General features: G+C 37.2%; 1 protein-coding gene across 2 annotated transcripts in view; it reads left to right on the top strand.

The window, feature by feature from the left end:
* The window catches only part of RyR (Ryanodine receptor), a 126614-nt gene that overhangs the window by 24433 nt on the left and 81819 nt on the right, over positions 1–20362 (top strand). For both annotated transcript variants that reach the window (XM_088231329.1, XM_088231328.1), the window contains exons 15-26: positions 487–635; positions 739–887; positions 3574–3736; positions 4197–4389; positions 5958–6032; positions 8323–8446; positions 9360–9453; positions 10415–10552; positions 13303–13459; positions 14357–14477; positions 17259–17463; positions 18618–18772. In XM_088231329.1, the coding sequence (XP_088087455.1) occupies positions 487–635; positions 739–887; positions 3574–3736; positions 4197–4389; positions 5958–6032; positions 8323–8446; positions 9360–9453; positions 10415–10552; positions 13303–13459; positions 14357–14477; positions 17259–17463; positions 18618–18772 (1723 nt within the window). The remainder of the gene's footprint in view (positions 1–486; positions 636–738; positions 888–3573; positions 3737–4196; positions 4390–5957; positions 6033–8322; positions 8447–9359; positions 9454–10414; positions 10553–13302; positions 13460–14356; positions 14478–17258; positions 17464–18617; positions 18773–20362) is intronic.

Genomic DNA, 20362 nt, shown 5'->3' with positions numbered 1-20362 from the left:
GATGCAAATTTTGATGGATGCGGAAAACGAGGAAGACCGAGAAAGACATGGCATGATCAAGTCCATCAAATACTTGAAGATGGACATGTCAAAAGTAGGAATAATCGGCGTGCGTGCATGAGAAGATGTATGAATGTAGAGGAATTCTGTATTCCAAGATAGAGTGTTATTGCGTTCTATCCTCTCTGCCTACCCCTGCGAGAAAGCAGCGTGATGGTTTGTTTGTTGGTTTGTTTACTCGTATATTCAAAATTATATAAACTCTAATAAATAAATAACTATAACAGTGTGAGTCACTCTCCAAGCAGAAGAGTAAGTCTCTTTTTTGGAGATTTACAGTTATAACATGTACTAAATATATAAAAGTAGATATGTATAGAATTTTAAAAATGTAACATTTATGAAAATTATTAATTTAAAAAAAATTGAAAATGGATGTTAATAATAATTAAAGAAATTTTTATTGATAAAATCTGCTTTTTTCAGATATGCCATCGGGCTTGATTCCCGGACACAAACAGAGCATCGTGCTTTTCCTCGAGAGAGTTTACGGAATAGAGACCCAAGAGTTGTTCTTCCGGCTCCTGGAAGAGGCGTTCTTACCAGATCTCAGAGCTGCCACCATGCTGGATAGGGTAATTATCAGTGGTTATACTACAGAATGCCTCCATTTTGATAATGTTTGTGATAACTGTGTCATTACGCATATAAACGATCTCCTTTTCTCTCATTTTTCAGAATGACGGCTGCGAGTCGGATATGGCTCTCTCGATGAATCGGTACATTGGAAACTCCATCCTTCCTCTGCTAATCAAGCACTCTAATTTCTACAATGAAGCCGAGAACTACGCTAGCTTGCTTGACGCCACACTCCATACAGTTTACAGGTATGTAAATACCATTCAACCTGATCACACTGCTTTTATTTATTTATTATGGATAACTTATATAGCGCCATTTTCTTAATAAAATACCTCAAGGGCGCTTTACATGGTGATTCTTTTGTTAAGTTAATTTAATTGAAGCTTTTAAATTTGTAATTTAATTAAAATAATTTATTTTGTTGTCACGTGCTACGGATTTATTCAAATGATTTAGAGAACAAGTGGGTTTTAAGGTTTTTCCGAAACATCACTTCACTTTCACAGCCTCGCACCTCTGATGGGAGAGCATTCCATGCCATAGGGCCTGCGACCGCAAATGCGCGTTCACTAAATTTAGTGCGCTGTTTGCGTAGAGGTATAATAACTTTTCCTCTCGCCGAAGACGTAGCTGATCTAAGCGTGAGACGCCTGTCAGCTAGTTCATCTGGAATGCATAGTTCCCTTAGATATTCCGGAGCCGAGTTGTGCAGTGACTTATACATAAGCCAACAGAGTTTGTATTCAACCCTCTGTGGAAAACGTAGCCAGTGTAGTTCTCGAAGTAGTGGAGTGATATGACTGAACTTAGAGATTCCGAAAATAAGTCTCGCTGCGGCATTCAATACAGATTGTAGGCGAGTAATTTTGTTCATTGGTAGACCTGCATAGATACATTTAAACTGCTATTATTGTTTATAATAAAACATGGGAGTCAACCTTTAATGACGCAAAAAGTATTACAATAGTTGTAATACTTTTTAGTAATTGGCATGAAACAAATTTAAATCAAGAAAATCAAGAAAAAAACATGTATTTGCCGTTTCAAATCTCAAACAAAAGTTGCCCATAGAATTCGTCAATTAAAATCCATGATTTAAAATTTAATGTAGATATCTGTAAGAAGTGCTACAAAATAAGTTCAGGGAAAAGCTTTAAATATTTGGGTATACACATAGATTATAGGCTAAAATGGGAAAAAACTATAGCTTAACTAACAAACTCAGATATTTATCTTATGCTTTCCAAAGACTGAAAAATATACTAAACAAAGAAAAATAAAAAATGTTATATTACGCTTTAATTTAATCTTTAATCACATATGGCATATGGTTTAATAGGATGGGGAGGAGTCTTGGACGTGCAAAGCCGCTCAAAACATTACTATTTCCTAGTAATGCACTATACGTAGAGAGTGGACTCCTTAGTTTTAGAAAATCATATATGTTTCAGTGCCTGAAATATGTTTACTTAAATAGGGAATTATTAAGCAATAATTTAAATCGGATTAGCAGTAGATCCGATAGTGTACTGTCAGTTCCAGGATGCAGAACTAAGTTCGCACAGAGGCACTCCTTACATGTTGTTCCAAGATCCTTCAATCTTATACCTAAATAATGACAAAACATTAAATCACTGATACCGTTTAAAGTAGTTTTGAGGTCGTGGATTAGCATGGAAAGAATAGATAGACACCCTCTTGAAATTTTATTAAAATTAAATACATACTGCAAATAAATCACATATCACTCGTCGCACGGGCTGTAAGAACTGTTTTATTTAGTTGTTTTTTAAGTACGTATATTTTTTAGGTCATTAGAAAGTGAATTGTAGAAATTTATTGCTGTATACACAAAACTGTTTCTTTTTCAGTTAGTCCTAAGTTGTTCGCAAGTTAAATTATTTTCGGTTCTTGTATTTATTTTATGTAACGTTTGTAACGTACGCGTTACCACTCGTGTGCGCTGGTTCGTCACCCGCGTCTGCCGCAGTCAGGCTTCCCGGCGTAAACGAGAAGCCGCCCTCCCAGACAGAGTCAAAGACAAAGTTGGAAGGTAGGGGCACAGCTGCGCCGACCACAAGTCAACCTCAATAGCCCTGAAAAGGACTTTACACCCAGTCTAAGTGGTGTAGAAAGGCGAAGGCAGTCAGCTGCCAGAGCGGAGCGAAGTGCAGGAGGACGAACAGGGCGGAGAACTGAATGAAACGCGTCTGAACTGTTCAGAGTTAGGAACTCAACTGATTTAATGATACAAATTACATGCCTTATAAAGCGATGCGCGTCGGGCCCCGTGAGTCAGCCGTCCCCCCCGCTCCGGCTGCCTGGGAGTGGTGGGGGTAGCTCACCTCCACCACTCGCTACATGCTGCCGGCCGCAGGTGGCGTAAATACGGGAGCCTAGCGCTCGTACGGGCTATTTCGTCGGCAGCCGCGACGCGCGCAACATGATGATTACAATTTTATTTTTAACATTATTGAAGATATTCTATGGCTATATTTTCCCCCAGTAATACTGAGGCCAGACTCGAAAGTGAATAATTTATCTTTATTGGGAGCCTAGCGCTCAGTCGTACATATACCGGGGATTCTAGCTAGTTATTTGGTTATACTTTATACAGTTACATATTTTATACTGCGCGTCCGGAACAATGTTGTAGTTTAAATTATAGGAAATATTTGTCTTTATTTGATTCTTTTTTATCTTAAATATCATCTTTACCTTTTCTGTGCAAATTTTTGTTATTCTATATAGATCTGTGGTTCTAGAAAATTAAAATAAAATTTTACTTGAAGTGCTTTATTCGTTGTTCTTTTAACTGATTCTTGAATTTGATACTTGAATCATTTCATTTTGGTCATATTTTAGACCAAAAATATGCCTAATGCATGTCTTCTGAAGTCGTTTAAGTATGTGTATTGATTATGTTTTTAGGTTATCGAAGAACAGGATGCTCACCAAAGGACAGAGAGAGGCCGTGTCAGATTTCCTCGTGGCTCTAACCTCACAAATGCAACCGTCCATGTTGCTGAAATTGTTAAGGAAACTGACTGTAGATGTCTCTAAACTGTCGGAATACACCACTGTCGCTTTAAGGGTGAGTCTTCATTTAATCCCTTCATAACGCGGTGTTTTTCGACCTGTGGATGGCAGTCTATAATGTCTACCAAGTTTCATAATGCATTTTTAGTGTAAATTTTTAATCTGACAGAGTGATGTTTGTGTAATCTATTACTTTAAATTTTGTATTGTACACTGAAAAAGTCCTACAAAAAAAAGAATTTTTACCATACGATGTTTTACTTATTGGTACATGAAACAGGTGGTACCGTCTACAAATCCTGGCTGGCACATGTATTGTTATTAAACTAAGTAGTTCTGTGCAGTCATCTATTCCTGTCATTATTGTGTGAAGCAGCAGTTGGTCCGCACACACACTCATTTTGTCATACTTTCATTTATTTTAAAAACCATCTCATTCGATTTATCGACATTCATCGGCAAATCGCTTCCCTCGTATTTGATAAAAACAATGTGGTATTTTCTGAATATTTTAGCTGCTGACTCTTCACTACGAGCGCTGCGCCAAGTACTATGGGTCCACCGGTGGCCAGGGCCTCTATGGAGCATCGTCCGATGAGGAGAAACGTCTCACTATGATGCTGTTCAGCAATATCTTCGACTCCCTCAGCAAGATGGACTACGACCCAGAACTGTTCGGGAAGGCACTGCCTTGCCTCACTGCCATAGGTAATTGGCAATGACTTTTTTTCTTGTATAATATGTGGTAATGTTTCCAAGTGTTCGGTCACGTTCTTCACTAGGGCCCAAAAAACTCTTTTTTTCGCTACAAAATGAATGACCAGAATCTGATACGAACATTGAATGTTAAGGGTCTGGGCGTTAGATTTGTGAACACCCTGACATTTCATGAACACATAGAGACAATCAGTGGTAACGCATTGAAGATGTTAGGATTTGTTCTGCGTACTGCCAGGGTTTTCGAAAATACCCGCGTACTGAGAAATCTTTACAACTCCTCGGTGCGAAGTAGACTCGAGAGTGGCTTGATGATTTGGGGGCCACATGAACTGAAGTACTCTCTTATGATAGAGAAAATCCAAAAGAAGTTTCTGAGATATCTCTACATGAGAGAGTGCGGGTGTTATTCTTGGCTCTACCCGACCAAGTTACTCCAGGGTATGCTTGACTAAGTTTAGAGACTAGAAAGAATGTGTATTTGACTACACATTTTTATCGATTGTTGCGCGGTATGATCGATAATTCTGAGATTATGATGAGCATTGGTTTGTATGTTCCTGATAATTACCTAAGACAGCGTCAGCATAGATTGTTTCATATTCCGATATACAGGACCAACTTGCCTATGGTTATGCCTGTTGAAAGGGCTACCGCTATGCTGAACAACATCGCTCTGAATATTGATCTGTTCCGTGTATCCGGAGGGGTTTTCCGGATCAGGATTCTCCTACTACTTTGACATGAGTCTCTTTCGTGTATTTTAAAAATATTTTTTATAATATGTACGTATTGAATATATGTTTTTTATGTATATGTATTCAATAAATGAAACGAATTGAATTAATTACAAAAGATTTTCGAATTTAAAAGCCATTTTTTTTCTGTATCAGTACACATACAGTAAACCCCCCTATAATGTACACTCGTAAAAGGTTTTTTCCTATGACGTTCGCGGCAGTTTTTCCTATAACTGTGGTCCCCCGTATAACGTAGTAGGTCCGTGTCCCTTGACCTTGGTAGACAAGTTCAGCGGAACTAACATTGATGACTCATCGCCACATCGAAAGCCCATCGCCATTTCGTCCCCATCACTTTATTTGACGAGCGAGCGAGTGGTTTCGTAGGCACAATGCAGTGAGTGATGATCTTCAATAAGAAGTCAGCCTTGAAGCACAAGTCTGACCGCCACCCAAAAACTCTCTTGTCCCGTTTTGAAAAACACACCGGATGTCGTCGGCCGCGAATCATGCGACATTGCCGACCGAGCATCGTTCAACTACACATTAATGAACGAATGCAATTAATGGGCATGAGTCGATTTAATTTATCCTTTCTTGACAAGGAAAATCGTCGCGTAGATTGAACCACTGGCCACAACAAATACAATGGCAGGCTTTACATAATCGCATATATGGACGTTTACAGCGCGTTATAGCGCGTATTTGGTACCTACGTAAAAACGCGCTATAATCGGGTTCGGAATACCAGCCCTGATGTACAGTATGTGGAGGGCAAGATAATCTTTTAATCTTTTAATGTAATTCTTCTGATTGTAGGTTGTGCGCTGCCACCGGATTACTCTCTTTCCAAGAACTATGACGATGAATTCTATGGCAAGGAGACATCCTCAGGTAAAAAACAAATATCTAGACTTCTGCCTTTCTTTAAGCGGATATGCGATGCCAGTCAATTTTGATGAATAAGTATTTAGTTTATCTCTCACAAATGCCTCTCCAATACTAGCGAAAAAGAAAACTGCACTTCGGACTAATTTTACCTGACTAAAATCAACGTTTTGCTGTCCCTATTTTCCGCACTCCAAAACTGAACCAATTGGGTTATTTTTTTAAAGAAAGAGTATCATAATGAAATTTTCTGTGTTGGTATTGTTCGCGACTTTCAAAAGTAGTTATTATAGCACCCGCTTTAATCCCAATACATTTTTTCGAATATTCCTATCCTATTCTTACAACATAGTAACGTATTATCGACTCCTCTATGTGTATGTGCATACTCTCGCATTCCAACGCGATATCCTTCTGACATCCCTACAGCCACCCGCGCTTACCCCATGCCCCGCGAGACCCCTAAATTTGTCATCCCCATATAATTTTGGCCTTTATAAGGCAGATTCCCAGCTCCAGTAGAATATCCCGGGTCGTCTTCCTGCCGTTCTGCTTAATAACTTGTTAAGTACGAATGCAGGCTGTAGGCCCTTTCGTAAACTTCTAAGTACGGTGCAAGGCATCAAGTTACTTGATAGAGAGAGCTCGGCCGTCCCAAGGACCACGTGTTATTTTGCTTTGGCCATCCGGGACCCAGTGCTTGTCAACCCGTGTGACCTACGATAGTGAACAATTAATTGTCTACTGCCTGTACTGTGTCTTATGTTTGAACCAGAGGCGGTTCCTTAGTATGTGCATAATTGCAGTGCACTGCCAAGTAAAAATTTGTGTAAATAAATTAGTAATTTTATTGATGGTAAAAATATGTTATAAGTAGGTAGAAAGAAACAGGGATTCGTTGCAATATTATACTTGTAAGCATCATAATATTCAATACTAGCGCCAAAAGATCTAGCGAAATCGACTCTAGCGGACGATTTTATCATCTTGTCTACGCATGCGCAATCGTCCCCGTGCATATTCTGTTTTGCACAATCTTTTGTTCTGAATTTGTAAGAAATATATCATATCTCCTAAAATTGTCACTTGAGCGAGACAGACAACGCTTCATACCAATGAATTGTGCATTAGAGGGAGAAGATAATATACATATTCCGGGCATTGCCAACGCATGCGCAGATTTAAAGTTCGTTTGTAATGTCACATTGAACATGCGTAATGACATGATATTAGTTCGAATTTAGTTAACTATAACGTGCGTATTATGTTGAGTGCATTTAGCGTTTCTGGTTCCGATGCGCGGGATGTCACACTATTACTCGTTTATCACGTCAGACCCGTCATACTATTATAATATTATTGAACTTAATAATATACAAGTTGACAAAATGTAAAGAAATGCACTGCCAATGTTTTCGGTCAGGAGCCGCCAGTGGTTTGAACTGACTTAATATTAACCAGGCGTGTTATATTATCTCATTTGTATACCGTACGTCCGAAGACAGCAGATGAAATTGGGCGCTTTTTGGGTTGTTGGGTGGTTTTAGCTACCATAAAAAACATTTTATCGAAAAAACAGAACTATTGAGACACGCAAATACGAGAATACATTTGTATAAAGAAAAGTGAGACCGCATTTTCTCTTAAGGGGTACAAACATTTTATTTACATCAAACAATTATCTAAAATCATTGAAAAATTACCAAGAAGTTTCCTACTCAAATTCCTACGCCAAGGAATACCCAGTCCTGAACTCCTCTGTTGAAAATAGATTTGGTTCTTGAGAGCTTAATACGCTCTTTGAAAATATTAAACGCTTGAACATTTTGCTGAGACCTCTCCTTATTGTTCAACCAGAAGTATGTCGATGCTTCTTTTAGAAAAAAAGTCAAATTGCCTTAAATCCAGCACCTTTATACACTGGAACAACTGTTATGTTAGAAATAATAAAAGGTGCGCCTATATCTCGTGTTCTGCTTTTTGTCTGCGTTCTTCTTCTTTCAAAGATGCATCCAAACAGTTTTTGTACAGGTTGACCGAAACGTAATGGACAACTAGGCTTGGCAATTTATTCTAGTCTGAAAAAACTCTGCTGGAAATTTTTCTTGGAAGTTTTTCTTGGGATTAAGGTGGGATTGGGGACAATAAAGCTTCCAGTTATGACCCCGTAAATGGGTGTTGGAATTTAATAGATAAATTTCATGCAGTCATTGTAATAATTTAGTTTCTTATAAGTTTCTATAGGGTCCGTCGTTCTTCCAATGATGTAAGTTCTAATGTAATTACATTTTTATAGGTGGTCCAGATAATCCTCAGTACGACCCGCAACCCATCAATACTAGTTCAGTGGCACTAAACAATGATCTTAATACTATTGTTCAGAAGTTCTCTGAGCATTACCACGATGCCTGGGCCTCCAAGTAAGTGCATCAATTTCTTAATCACTCTTATAACATGAAGTCTACAACACTAAGAAGTCGGAGGAAATCATTCGTTAGTAGAGGTCCCGGAAACAGAGCATAACACAGACAAAACGCACCTGGTTAGCACCATGCGAAGGAACTGCTAAATTAGTACTTGCAAAGGTTTGCTTTCGACCTAATGAAAGTTAGCCAAAAGCAAGTTATCACTAGATCTTACAGATTAAATAAACACCTTGCTAGAATGAATATCTCTAAGACCTTCCAGATGTAGGTTATGCAGTGCAGATGAGGAAACATCTATATGCATTCTATGTGAATATGATGCTTTGTATAAAAAAAGAAGCCACATTCTCGAGAGACCACTGATTAAACCTAAGGATGTTAAAGAGCTCGTCTCGTACCTAATGGCTCGATACGAATTTTTGAGATTACACATAGTAGCCAGGTTCTTTAAAGACCTGGGCTTTGAACTAATTTCCAGGGACCCATCACAATAGATCTACACGGGTCGCAGTGACATCAGGAGCTTATATAGCACTGACGCACATTTTTCAGAATCAGAGGGCACTTTGCAAGGCAATAAAAATATCTGCATGAAAGAAATCAGTTTTTTTACCAATCATCCAATAAATTCAGTAGTTTAAAATTTAGTCCAAATTTGTGTAGATTTTCGCGGCCGTTTAGTTGCAAAATGCGTCATTTGTACTCTTTTCTGACATTTCTTATTGCATTACAGCGTCCATCTTCGGGGTTATGTAATGCAATTTAAAACTTTAAAGAATGATAATGAAACACGGCACAATAACCCAGAAAACAGCATTGTGCAAAAGATTTAGAGATTCTCAAAATATTGTTTAAAAAGTGTCACAAAGTTAACGCCAAAGTTTTAAAACATCTTTTTTATTTTCAGGAAATTGGAAAACAGTTGGGTGTATGGAGAAAGCTGGTCCGATTCACAAAAATGTCACCCAAGACTTAAACCTTATAACATGCTTAACGATTATGTAAGTTCCAAAATTTTTTTTTTTATCATGATGTCTGAAAATAATTCTGGTGTGATGAGATGATGATTTGACAGTTTGTCTGAACTTCATGCTTCATCTAGGAAGTGGACATGCAATAAAAAAAATAGGGAGAGTCAAAATCTCTGATGAGACGCTATGAAGCAGCTTTTAAAAATTACTTTTATTTGGAATACCACAAGGGTCTAACTTGGCCCATTGCTATTTTCATTGAAAAAATTTACATTTTATGGTTTTCGGCAGAATTAAGGTATAAAGTGATCACTCAAACCAACTTGTATCGGTAAAAAAAACAAAATTTTCTTCCTTGTAGTGTATTTACTAGGGATGGAAATACTGGGAGTGTCGGGAACAGAGTGAACGGTGCAGTAAAACTAACCTTGGGAAATAAATGTTTAGATGTTCAATATGCAGTCCTGGTGCCAACCCTTATGTATGGAACGAAAGTTTTCAATTGGAAACACAAGGATAACTGCTGTAGAAATGCGATCTCTCAAGCAAATGTGTGCTAAAACTTTATATGATGCTTGCACAAATGTCAAGGTCCGTGCATTATATAAGGCTGAGAAGAGCATTATCGACAAAATGAGGTCTGTGTTGGTCTGGACATGTAGAGTGAATGAACGGCGAATTTGAGCAAACTAAAATATTCAATCATACGCCAAATGGTGAATGTTGACACCGTTTGTAAAGTGGCCACTCGAACCAGCCAATGACAGGTATAAGCCCTGTAAATGTCTAGATTTTCTATATTACCTTCTTTAAAATGAGCTATTGTTATACAAAGGGGTTTTAAAAGAGGATTCCAGCCCACCTCCCTAATAAAAGGTAAGGGTCCTCACTCTGAGAGTTGGCTAGGATCAGATATTAATTAAAATAAGATGTATTATGTAAATTACTTTCAATAAAATAAAACTAGTAAAAATATTCTTTGTTTTTTCAGGAGAAGGAACGCTACAAAGAACCGGTGAGAGAGTCTCTCAAAGCCCTGCTGGCCATTGGTTGGTCAGTGGAGCATTCAGAAGTTGACATCCCGACATCCAACCGTAGTTCTATGAGAAGACAATCCAAGAGCAATGTGGTACTGTATACGTAACCTTGATTCCTTTATACCCCAAAAAGCTTGCTCCGTTAATAACTTCTGAAGGACATTCTGAGCGGATTCTATAGAGCAATCACAATAGTATATATGTGAAGTATTAGTAAATTTCATACACCATTAAATTTATTCATTGCACTGCATAAGCAAATGTCGCAGCGTATCAGAGATCATTTGTAATGCTTCTTCTTCTTCATCTTATCCTAAGATCTGTGTTACAGAAAAATAATTACTTTTCTCTTGGGTTGATGAGGCCCAACTGCCCTCCATCTCTTAAGTAGTCTTCCAGATATATGTCTAGATGGGATACCATTGGCTGCAGCATAAACAAGTCTGTCACAGCACATGGTCCTTCAAGCATCTTCGTCTGAATTTGCTCTATTCCTCCATATCCTCTATTTCACACACGTCTAACTACAATATTATTGATTTAATCTCGGAGTTTTCCAGTAAAAACCTACATTGAAGTAGTTCTGAGTAGCCTTTTGGTACAAACAGTGTCAGCCCGCGCTTCCACAGCATATGTCATGGAGGTTTTCACACGAGTCTTGTATATTCTGACCTTGCTAACGATACACACACGCTTTTTTCTCCATATTACCTTCCTCAGACACCCCGACACGGTTGATGCTTTGTTGGCCTGTTCAAATCTCTATGACTTGAGATTTCTACTCCCAGGTATCTGAAACTCATGTTCACTGACTTGTTGTCAATAGTCAGCTTACACCTCATAGGTTGTCTAGATACTGTAAGGCTTTTTGTTTTACTGACAGATATCGAAGCGTTTAGCTTTTGTGATACTAGGATTTAGCTTTTGTTTGACACATTTTTCAAATAAAACAATAAATATTTCAATATCAGGCCGTTTTCGAAAAGTTGCAAATAACTACGCTATAAAGCGGAAATCGAGTTGTAGTGTTTGAATTTCGGAACTCCGACCCATGAGTCCGGGACGCTACCACATGATTACAACTCGGTTTTTGTATACAAAAATATAACGTGTGAGGAGCCACGGGGACTAGAAAATATTTAACTATTGCTTTATCCAAGATCTGGTAGCAAAACCATCATTTTTCATTATATTTCAAATGTTTTAAAGACCCCATTATTACGTAGAGTTTTATTTTTATAATATAACTAATCTAACTTTCGATCGAACAACCTATTTTTAAAAATTAAGTTTAAATTTTGGCCTGCTTTTTTCCCATCCTGATTTGTACATTTTTACCCATGTTTTGATGTCAATTATTTTTAACAATACAGTACTTCAAACAGTCATGAAACCAATATATTTATATTTATAAATTAAAGAGTCCTCAACTTAAAGATGATTTTCAACATTCCATGTCCGCTTTTTTCTTCTTCTCCAATGGCGGTGAACCTTTGCCTCCTTCAACTTTTGCCTCCAACTCAACCTGTCCTCTTCGCCGTCTTCCAATTTGTAACATGTAGAAGCTGTGCTGCATCTTTCTTAACGTCGTCATCCCACATCAGCCTAGGTCTTTTGACCATCCATCTACCCTCTAGATATCCAGTCATGATTCTCTTAGATACCCGCAAATTCGGCATCCTTTGTACATGTCTAGTGAACGCTCTCCCTCGTACCGGAAAACTTTTATAGACAGAGGGTTCCCCTTATCAATTTCGCTCATACGAAAAACAATATTAATAATTATAAATAAAAATCAATGAACCAGTTCTTAATTACCACCGAAAAAAGTGGCGAGGGTGTAATTTTCTTAAAATTAAAAAAAATGTCGAATAACTTGAAAACTGTGAGACTTTTACCAAACACAATTTTTAACTTTCTGAACCATGATGATGTCCCGTATACGTAGATATAAAGTTATCCATTCATTACCCCACACCCTGTATGTAGCAGGCTTAGCTTGTCAATTTGCCTATTGGAAGAAAATAATAGAAGTAAAACAATTAAGCTTTATTAAGTTGTTTGGCCTAAAATTCGTTGGAATTTTAAAAGCCAAATGTGGGTAGTTTTGGTTTCATGTCTGTTTGAGTGTTGCCACACTGTGAATTAATACTGTTTTTATGTATAATATTGTGTTTTCCCCTCTCCATTTCACACTACACCTGACCTGACCCTACAACCTGGCAACAATCAGCCGAGACTGGGTGACCCACCAGAGGTATTTTCCCTATTTATCTTAGTATTGTTGTACTAACAGTATCCGTAAAATAATAAATTGTCCCGTGTGCAATAAATTTTTGGGAACATCGCAAACAAACTAACCAATAAAACTAGTTTATTAGACTTCTAACTAAGAAAAAAAAAATGCATCTATCTTATCATCATGACTATGATACTTTAAAGTTTTGTAATTTAGAAGCACACCAAATCGACTATAAGGAAGTAGTTTTGGAAAAAAACGGACATAATTTATGTTATCACCCAATAATACCACCTGATACATCTGGAGTGATATTCCAAACGCTCTCGCGGCCGTAGAAAATACCACGTATTTATATACAAAATCGCTGAGAGTATTTACTGTACAAGTTTAATTATCCATACTATTGTTTATCAATATGGACAAGTAATTCTTCTGACTACCCAAACCCACTTAGAATTTCTTTACAAATTTATTAAATTGAATTCGGGTCATGGTTTTACAATGTTCGGGCAGTACAATAAATAGTTAGGGTAACAAAAACCTCTGTCTGTGCCCAGCCTTCTGAAGGAGTATTGGTTAAGTCGATCTTCTCGATTCCAGGTTGACTCGGCCACTCCATTCAACTACAACCCTCACCCGGTGGACATGACCAACCTGACCCTCTCCAGGGAAATGCAGAACATGGCGGAGAGGCTCGCCGACAACGCACACGACATCTGGGCCAAGAAGAAGAAAGAGGAACTCATCACCAATGGAGGTGTGTATATGGCGTATCCCAAATGAAAATTTCTAAATGTTCATCCGTTTTGCATAATGTTGCTGTCACCTTCAACATCAAGGAAAACGAATGAAAACCTTTTTGGGTTATCCCCAATCACTGGACTACGCAGTTTTTATCGGGTCAAAGAAAATTTTATAAAAAAATAAATGCTTTCAATATTGTTGATTCCCCTTTGTGCTGCTGCGGATATCATAATCAGTCTTTTGAACACACCCTGTGGTCTTGTCCCTTTCCTCCTCTCTATGATTATCAAATAAAGCTTCTCGCTACTATCCGTAGCCCTGTTATAGGTCCTGTCAAATATACAGATCTGGTGGCTTCCAAAAAGAATTTCAAGGTTTTTAAAAAGTTTTGCAATCATTTCGGCAAATTGATCATGTCAAATCAATTTAATCCCAGTCAGTAAAGAATTCACTTCCCTCTTTTCTCAATCCAATGAAGTACATATTATGTACTTCTGGATGACCTTCTTGCTACTAGATTACAGAGAGCCCCTTCAGGCAGCTTTTATCGTTCGGCGACGAGCAACTGTTCCGTGTATGTGGGCACCGCCAAGGAGACTTATGTCATCAGGTGCGGTGTGCGGTATGCGATGGGCAAGCTGTTAATTGTTAAATGAACAAAAATGCAGTTGTACTTATCAGTTCGCATCAAAGATATTTCAAAATGGTATACTTAACTTTTCTACTACCTCTATCTACCGAGGTATTCCGAAGCCAGCTCCACCGACAAGTCCATACATGTTTTCATGTAGCTATCGTAAGGCCCCTGTAAGGACTCTACAATAGTGATAACCCTCACTTGGTTTCGGCTTAGTTTCGTTAGGTCAATGTTGTTACACGTACATACATGCTGATTTTCTGTGTATTTTAGGTGGAATCCATCCGCAACTTGTCCCCTATGACCTCCTCACCGACAAGGAGAAGAAGAAGGACAGAGAACGCTCTCAAGAATTCCTCAAGTATTTACAGTACCAAGGATACAAGTTACACAGGTATATTAACATTTTCAGAAGCTACTCCTTTCTCCTCCTCAACCTTTGTGTGCCCCTAGGTATTGCTATGGCAGTTCTCAGTAGGTCACAAAATTTTACTTTTAATCAATTTTGCTTAAAAAAAAAAGCTATGTGTTCCGGACGCGCTGGGAACGATGGAAGCCGCAAGCATTAATATTGTATAAATTGTTTGCGTGTTTGACTTTACTTTATGACTAATATTTGATAGTATAAGGCCTCGGTATATGTGAAGGCCAAGTGTTGAATCCACAATAAAGGCAATTTGTTCCACTTTTGGGTTCGGCCTTGGCTATCCCGAGGAAAATATAGAATAGGATTTTATTGGATAATTTTATGTTGAATTTATAATTTTTGTATGTGTTTATTTATATGTGCATTCATTCTTGTATGTTGCGCGCTGCGCGACATACTGTCGACTGAACCCGCGCGCGGGTAGACGCCGCTATTTACGTAACCGGCCGTTTTTTTTATTTATTTTTTTTTTTTTTATTTGAAAATTTATTTATAAACCCTTACGGATTATTACATTCATATTACATAAAATAATGTATACATTTTTAATTTATACTCTGTTGTTCAAGATAATATTTTTTACGTCTTTTGAAAAGTTTGTCTGAGTCTTTTGTTTAGTTTTGTCTGGTAGTTTATTATATAATTTCAGTCCCTGGTTCATTAGTCTTGATTGTCCTTGTCTTGTTTTAGAAAGTTGTATATGGTATTTGTCTGATATTCTCGTATTATGTCCATGTTGACTACAATTTTTTACTAGTTTTAGTTCTTCGTCTACAATTACATTAGTGGCTAATTTATGGATAAATTTTAATGATTCTAGATTCTTCTAGATTCTTTTAAAGAGTTCAGTTACATCTAATTGCTTAGTTTGTTTAAAAAGTTCTCTAGTTGCAGTTAAATAGGGAAGGTCATACACTAACTTTAATATTTTATTTTGTTGTCTTTGTAGTCTGTTTATGTCATTTTGATATCCTGCTCCCCATAATAGTTGCGTATAACATATTTTAGTTTTTACATAGGCTTCATACATTAGAATTTTTTCCGTTTTTGGAATAAAATTTTTGATTTTTAAAAAAAGACTCGATAATGTCGCCACTTTGCTAATTAAATTGTTGATATGAATTTTCCATGTTAGTTGTCTGTCTATTGTTAGTCCTAAGTATTTAACATGTTCAATTTCAGTAAGTCGTTCATTATTTATGTAAGCATCTACTTTATGACATTTTTTTCTAGTTTCAAAATGGATAATATTGCATTTTTTTTCATTAAGTGTAAGTAAGTTTGTGTTTGTCCATTTAGTCAACATAGTTAGGTCTTTGTTTATGTCATTGTTTGTTAATACGTCTGTTTGATTTTTATAGAATAGTCCAATGTCGTCGGCATACATAATAATTTTTCCCTTGAAATTGTACAGTGACAAATCATTAATGTATAAAATATATAATATTGGACCCAAAATGGATCCTTGGGGTACTCCAAAATTTACCGTTTGCAAAAGGCTTTTTTTTTCATTAACATATGTATACTGCTTTCGATTTGCTAAGTATGATTTTAATAGTTTACTTTCTTGAAATTTTACTCCTATGTCGTTTAACTTTTTTATCATGGTCTCAACATGAACCGTATCGAAAGCTTTTTTAAAATCTAAGATTACTCCCGTGATTGGGATCCCAGTATCCATGTTGGTTTGAATAAAATTTATTAAATTCACTAGGGCTGTTCCGGTTCCTTTCTTTTCCTGAAAGCCATGTTGATTATAAGTAAGTATATTAAGATTTTTAACATGATCCATCAATCTCTTTTGAATATATTTTTCAAATATTTTGTTGAAAACTGTTAAATTTGCGATTGGTCTGTAATTGCTATGATCTTTTTTATCGCCTCCTTTATATATTGGAGTGATTCTTGCTATTTTTAATTCATCTGGATAGGTACCTTCTTTTATATGCAGATTAATCAGGTTTGTTAATATTGGACTAAGCATGTCTTTAAGATTTTTTACTAGCGATGGTTTAATTTTATCATATCCCGGAGAAGCGTTGGGCAGAGTGAGAGTGGGGGAGACCGAGCGAGTGGTCACCCGTACCTCCACTTCTCGGCGTCGGTCGCGCGCGCGGGCGTCGGGCAACGCGCCGCGGGCGCTTTATAATGAGTGCATTTTAAATAAACAGTTAGTTCGTTCCAGAAACTTGGGTTGTGTGTTTCATTCTACGCCTCCGCTTCCCGCCGGACTTCGTGCTTCGCTGCTGGCTTCCGCCTTGATTGCCCTGACTGCGATTGCCTCTTTGCACCAAAAGGTCCCGTTGGAAAGCCCTTTTCAGGGCTACTGAGGTTGACTTAGTGGTCAGTGCTCTTTCGGTGCGCCGGCCTCCCGTTGACGCCGGGTGTGCCGATTAAGTGGAACTAGGAAGACAAAGCCGCCATTCCCCCCTGTAACGGGTCGGTTACACTATGCTTTTTTGACAAGAATTGTCAAAACTCATTAATTATTAAACCGTCTCCTCCATACTTCATTTCGGTTCACTGCACCGAATATCTTCCTTAATATATTTCCTTCAAATTCTCATATCATATTTTCATCTCGTTTGGTCATAACCCAGCATTCGGCACCATATGTAATGACCGGTCAAAGGAGAGTTTTGTAACTAATGGTCTTAGTTTTTCTAGAGAGCAATTTGCCATAATAACAGTTGATAGCTGCCGGCCCCTAATTTAATAATAATGATGACAATGTTTTTAATTATCTAGGCCTTCTCGTGCCGGCCAGTCCGACACGGAGCAAGCGGCCGCTGGAGTGGCCGTCGAACTCCGCTTTGCCTACTCGCTGCTGGAGAAGCTGATCCAGTACTTGGATCGAGCTACCATCAACATGAAACTCCTCAAGCCCTCGACCACCTTCAGCAGACGGACATCCTTCAAAACCAGCACGAGGGATATCAAGTTCTTTTCCAAGGTTAGCAACTCTCAATGAGGAAGTTTTAAACAATGACAATTTTTTTATCGCATTATAAAAGCTATGATATTTTAAAGTTTAACATTTCTGAAATTACTCAGAGTGTGACGTCTCAAGTTCTCTTCCGCTTCTTTTCCGTCAGTTCTGTCGATTAGTCCGCTGACGGTAAGTAAACCGGAAATATTCCACAACTTTAATCATTGATTGATTCATATGAACTAGTGACGTCGTTTAAATTAGTCTATTTTTATTCAAATATTGTTTTCGTACATTTTCTAGAAACTTTCAGTATAATTTAAGGCTCTAATTTTTACCGAGCGTAAAAAATCATTTTTGTATCCAATTTCCCGTAGGACTGAAGTTTCTCATTGTCATGTTAGTTAAATTATTAAGTGTTAAAATAAAACCTTTACAAATGATGCTGTAATGTCATGGTGCATTAATTTATTTACTAGCAGAAAACAGTAGACTGTTTACATGCTAAAAAAATTGCCAAAAAAAAAATGGCCTTTCATTCCTGTTATAGCAAAATACGACTTCATTATTTAAAAAATTGGAGATTTATCAAGTCTTGTCTTCTTCGCAGTCTCAATCTTGGGGATCGGTTTGCAACAAAGTTCCGCATCTCGTCTTCCGCTGCGATCTATTCTCTGCAGCCCTCTTCAGCCCAACATATGAGATCCTTGCATGCTTGTCCCAAATACTCTCTTCTGTGATTTGTCCTCTCAACCGTTCCCTCTATTATGTCACGCAGAAGATCTTCGTGGGGCTTAACGTGGCCGATCCATTGAGCTCGTCTCTCTGAGACAACTTTAATTAGGTTCCCTTCTTCGATTCTACTAAAAACCTAGTCTTTAGTCTAGAAAATTCCTAATAATCTTCTGTAATACATCTCAGGGGCCTGTTTTACTTTTCTATCTTTTTCAGTAAGGAACCATGTCTCACAGCCATACATCGATGTCCTCCATACATATTTATTCATTTATTTATTTGACAAATTGTCGTTGGCTTAACTTTACGGGCTGTTTAATCCATTACCTAATGCAGACTGTAAATATAAGTTAGAAGTTAATAAATAGAAAGCAGATAGCTGCTAAACTGGCGATTTCTTTCAATACTTATCATTATTAACAATGCACGTGTTTTTTGTGTAGGTGGTGTTGCCTTTAATGGAAAAATACTTCTCAACGCATAGAAACTACTTTATCGCGGTTGCCACAGCAACCAATAATGTAGGAGCCGCAAGTTTGAAAGAGAAAGAAATGGTCGCTTCTCTCTTCTGCAAGCTAGCAAGTCTGCTGAGATCCAGGTAAGTTTGATAATCTATTTTGAATATTATAACTAAATGGACAAACTCAAACTTATACTTAATGAAAAAAAAAATACCATCCATTTTAAATCTAGAAAAAAATAGATGCCTACATAAATGATTGATCAATTGAAATTGAAGATGTTAAATACTTAGGACTAACAATTGACATGGACAATTCATATCAATAATTTAATTAGTAATGTGGCGACATTATTGAGTCTTTTTTTCCAAATCAAAATTTACGTTCCAAGAACGGAAAAAATTATATGTGTGAAGCCTTTGCAAAAACTAAAACATGTTATGCATATAACCTACCCATACTAAAACATTTAAGTTTGTAAGTGAAGATTCTTGATGGAAGTTCATTGTAATTTATTGTAAAAATAAGACGAGTGATACTTTAATCCACAAATTTGGAATATCCAGTTACCGGTTTCATCGCTTTCGCGACATCTTCGAGTAAAGTATCACTCGTCTTTTATTTATATAATAAACTACCCATACTAGTTGCATAACTACCATGGGGACCAGGAAATCAAAATGACATTAACAGGCTACAAAGCAAAATCAAATATTAAAGTTAGTGTTAGATGCTCGATACCTTCGACCTCGGGACTGTAAACAAGGCCTGCCCTCTCGCGATACGCGTGTTCGAAAAAAACAGGGAACGTTTGATTTTAGGTAAACTAATTGACGTTATGGTTTTGAGTGTCAATCCTGGAATTAATGAAAGGAGTAAGGACTTACGGTTTCCTCCCTTTGGCACTGGTCCAGAAAGACACCGTTATCATTTGCACTGGTCACTTTGCACGTTTTCTTGTATGTTGGTGATTCGAAATCACTGTCACGCTCGCGGTACGGTTTTCGCTGTTGTTCGCGGTACGGTTTTTTGTTGTGTTGTCACGCGTTGCTTTCTTGACTCGCCGTCAGGGAGGAGTAGGTACATTGGGATTCAAAACAAGGACCACCGGAATCAAAGGAAGGAATGGCTTGACACTTGAATAAAAGAAAATGAATCCGAAACAGTTAGAATATGACCTCCCTTATCTATCAGCAACTAAAGAACTCTTTAAATAAACTTAACAATAAATTAAATATAACTGAACTCTTTCAACTAGAATCCTTAAAACATATTCATAAAGTAGCCACTTATGCAATTGTTGACGAAGAAATAAAACATGAAAAAAAATGTAATTAACATGGATACAATAAGAGAAAATCAGAACAATATCAAATACAACATTCTAAAATGAGATAAGGAGAGTAAAGACTAATAAACCAAGGACTGAAATTATACAATAAACTACCAGACAAAACAAAAAAAAGACTCAGACAACCTTCACAAAATATGTTAAAAATAGAATGTGAATTTAAAAATAAAAAATTGTTTTGTTAAATTAATGTAATCCGTGGTTTGATCAAAAAATCATAAATAGCAGACGTGTTGGATGCAGATACCTGACGCATTATCTACCATAAACCTGAGACATTGCAAATAGGTTTATTTTTGTTTATTTTTTCGTACATTTTTTAAAAACAGTACAATTAAATACTCTAATTTTTACCACGTAAAAGAAAAAAACCCTA

The sequence above is a fragment of the Micrasema longulum genome, unplaced genomic scaffold (assembly GCF_059751315.1).
Source record: "Micrasema longulum isolate JH-2025_06_02 unplaced genomic scaffold, ASM5975131v1 h1tg000873l, whole genome shotgun sequence".
NCBI lineage: Eukaryota > Metazoa > Arthropoda > Insecta > Trichoptera > Brachycentridae > Micrasema > Micrasema longulum.
This window is presented reverse-complemented; position numbering and strand designations above follow the sequence as displayed.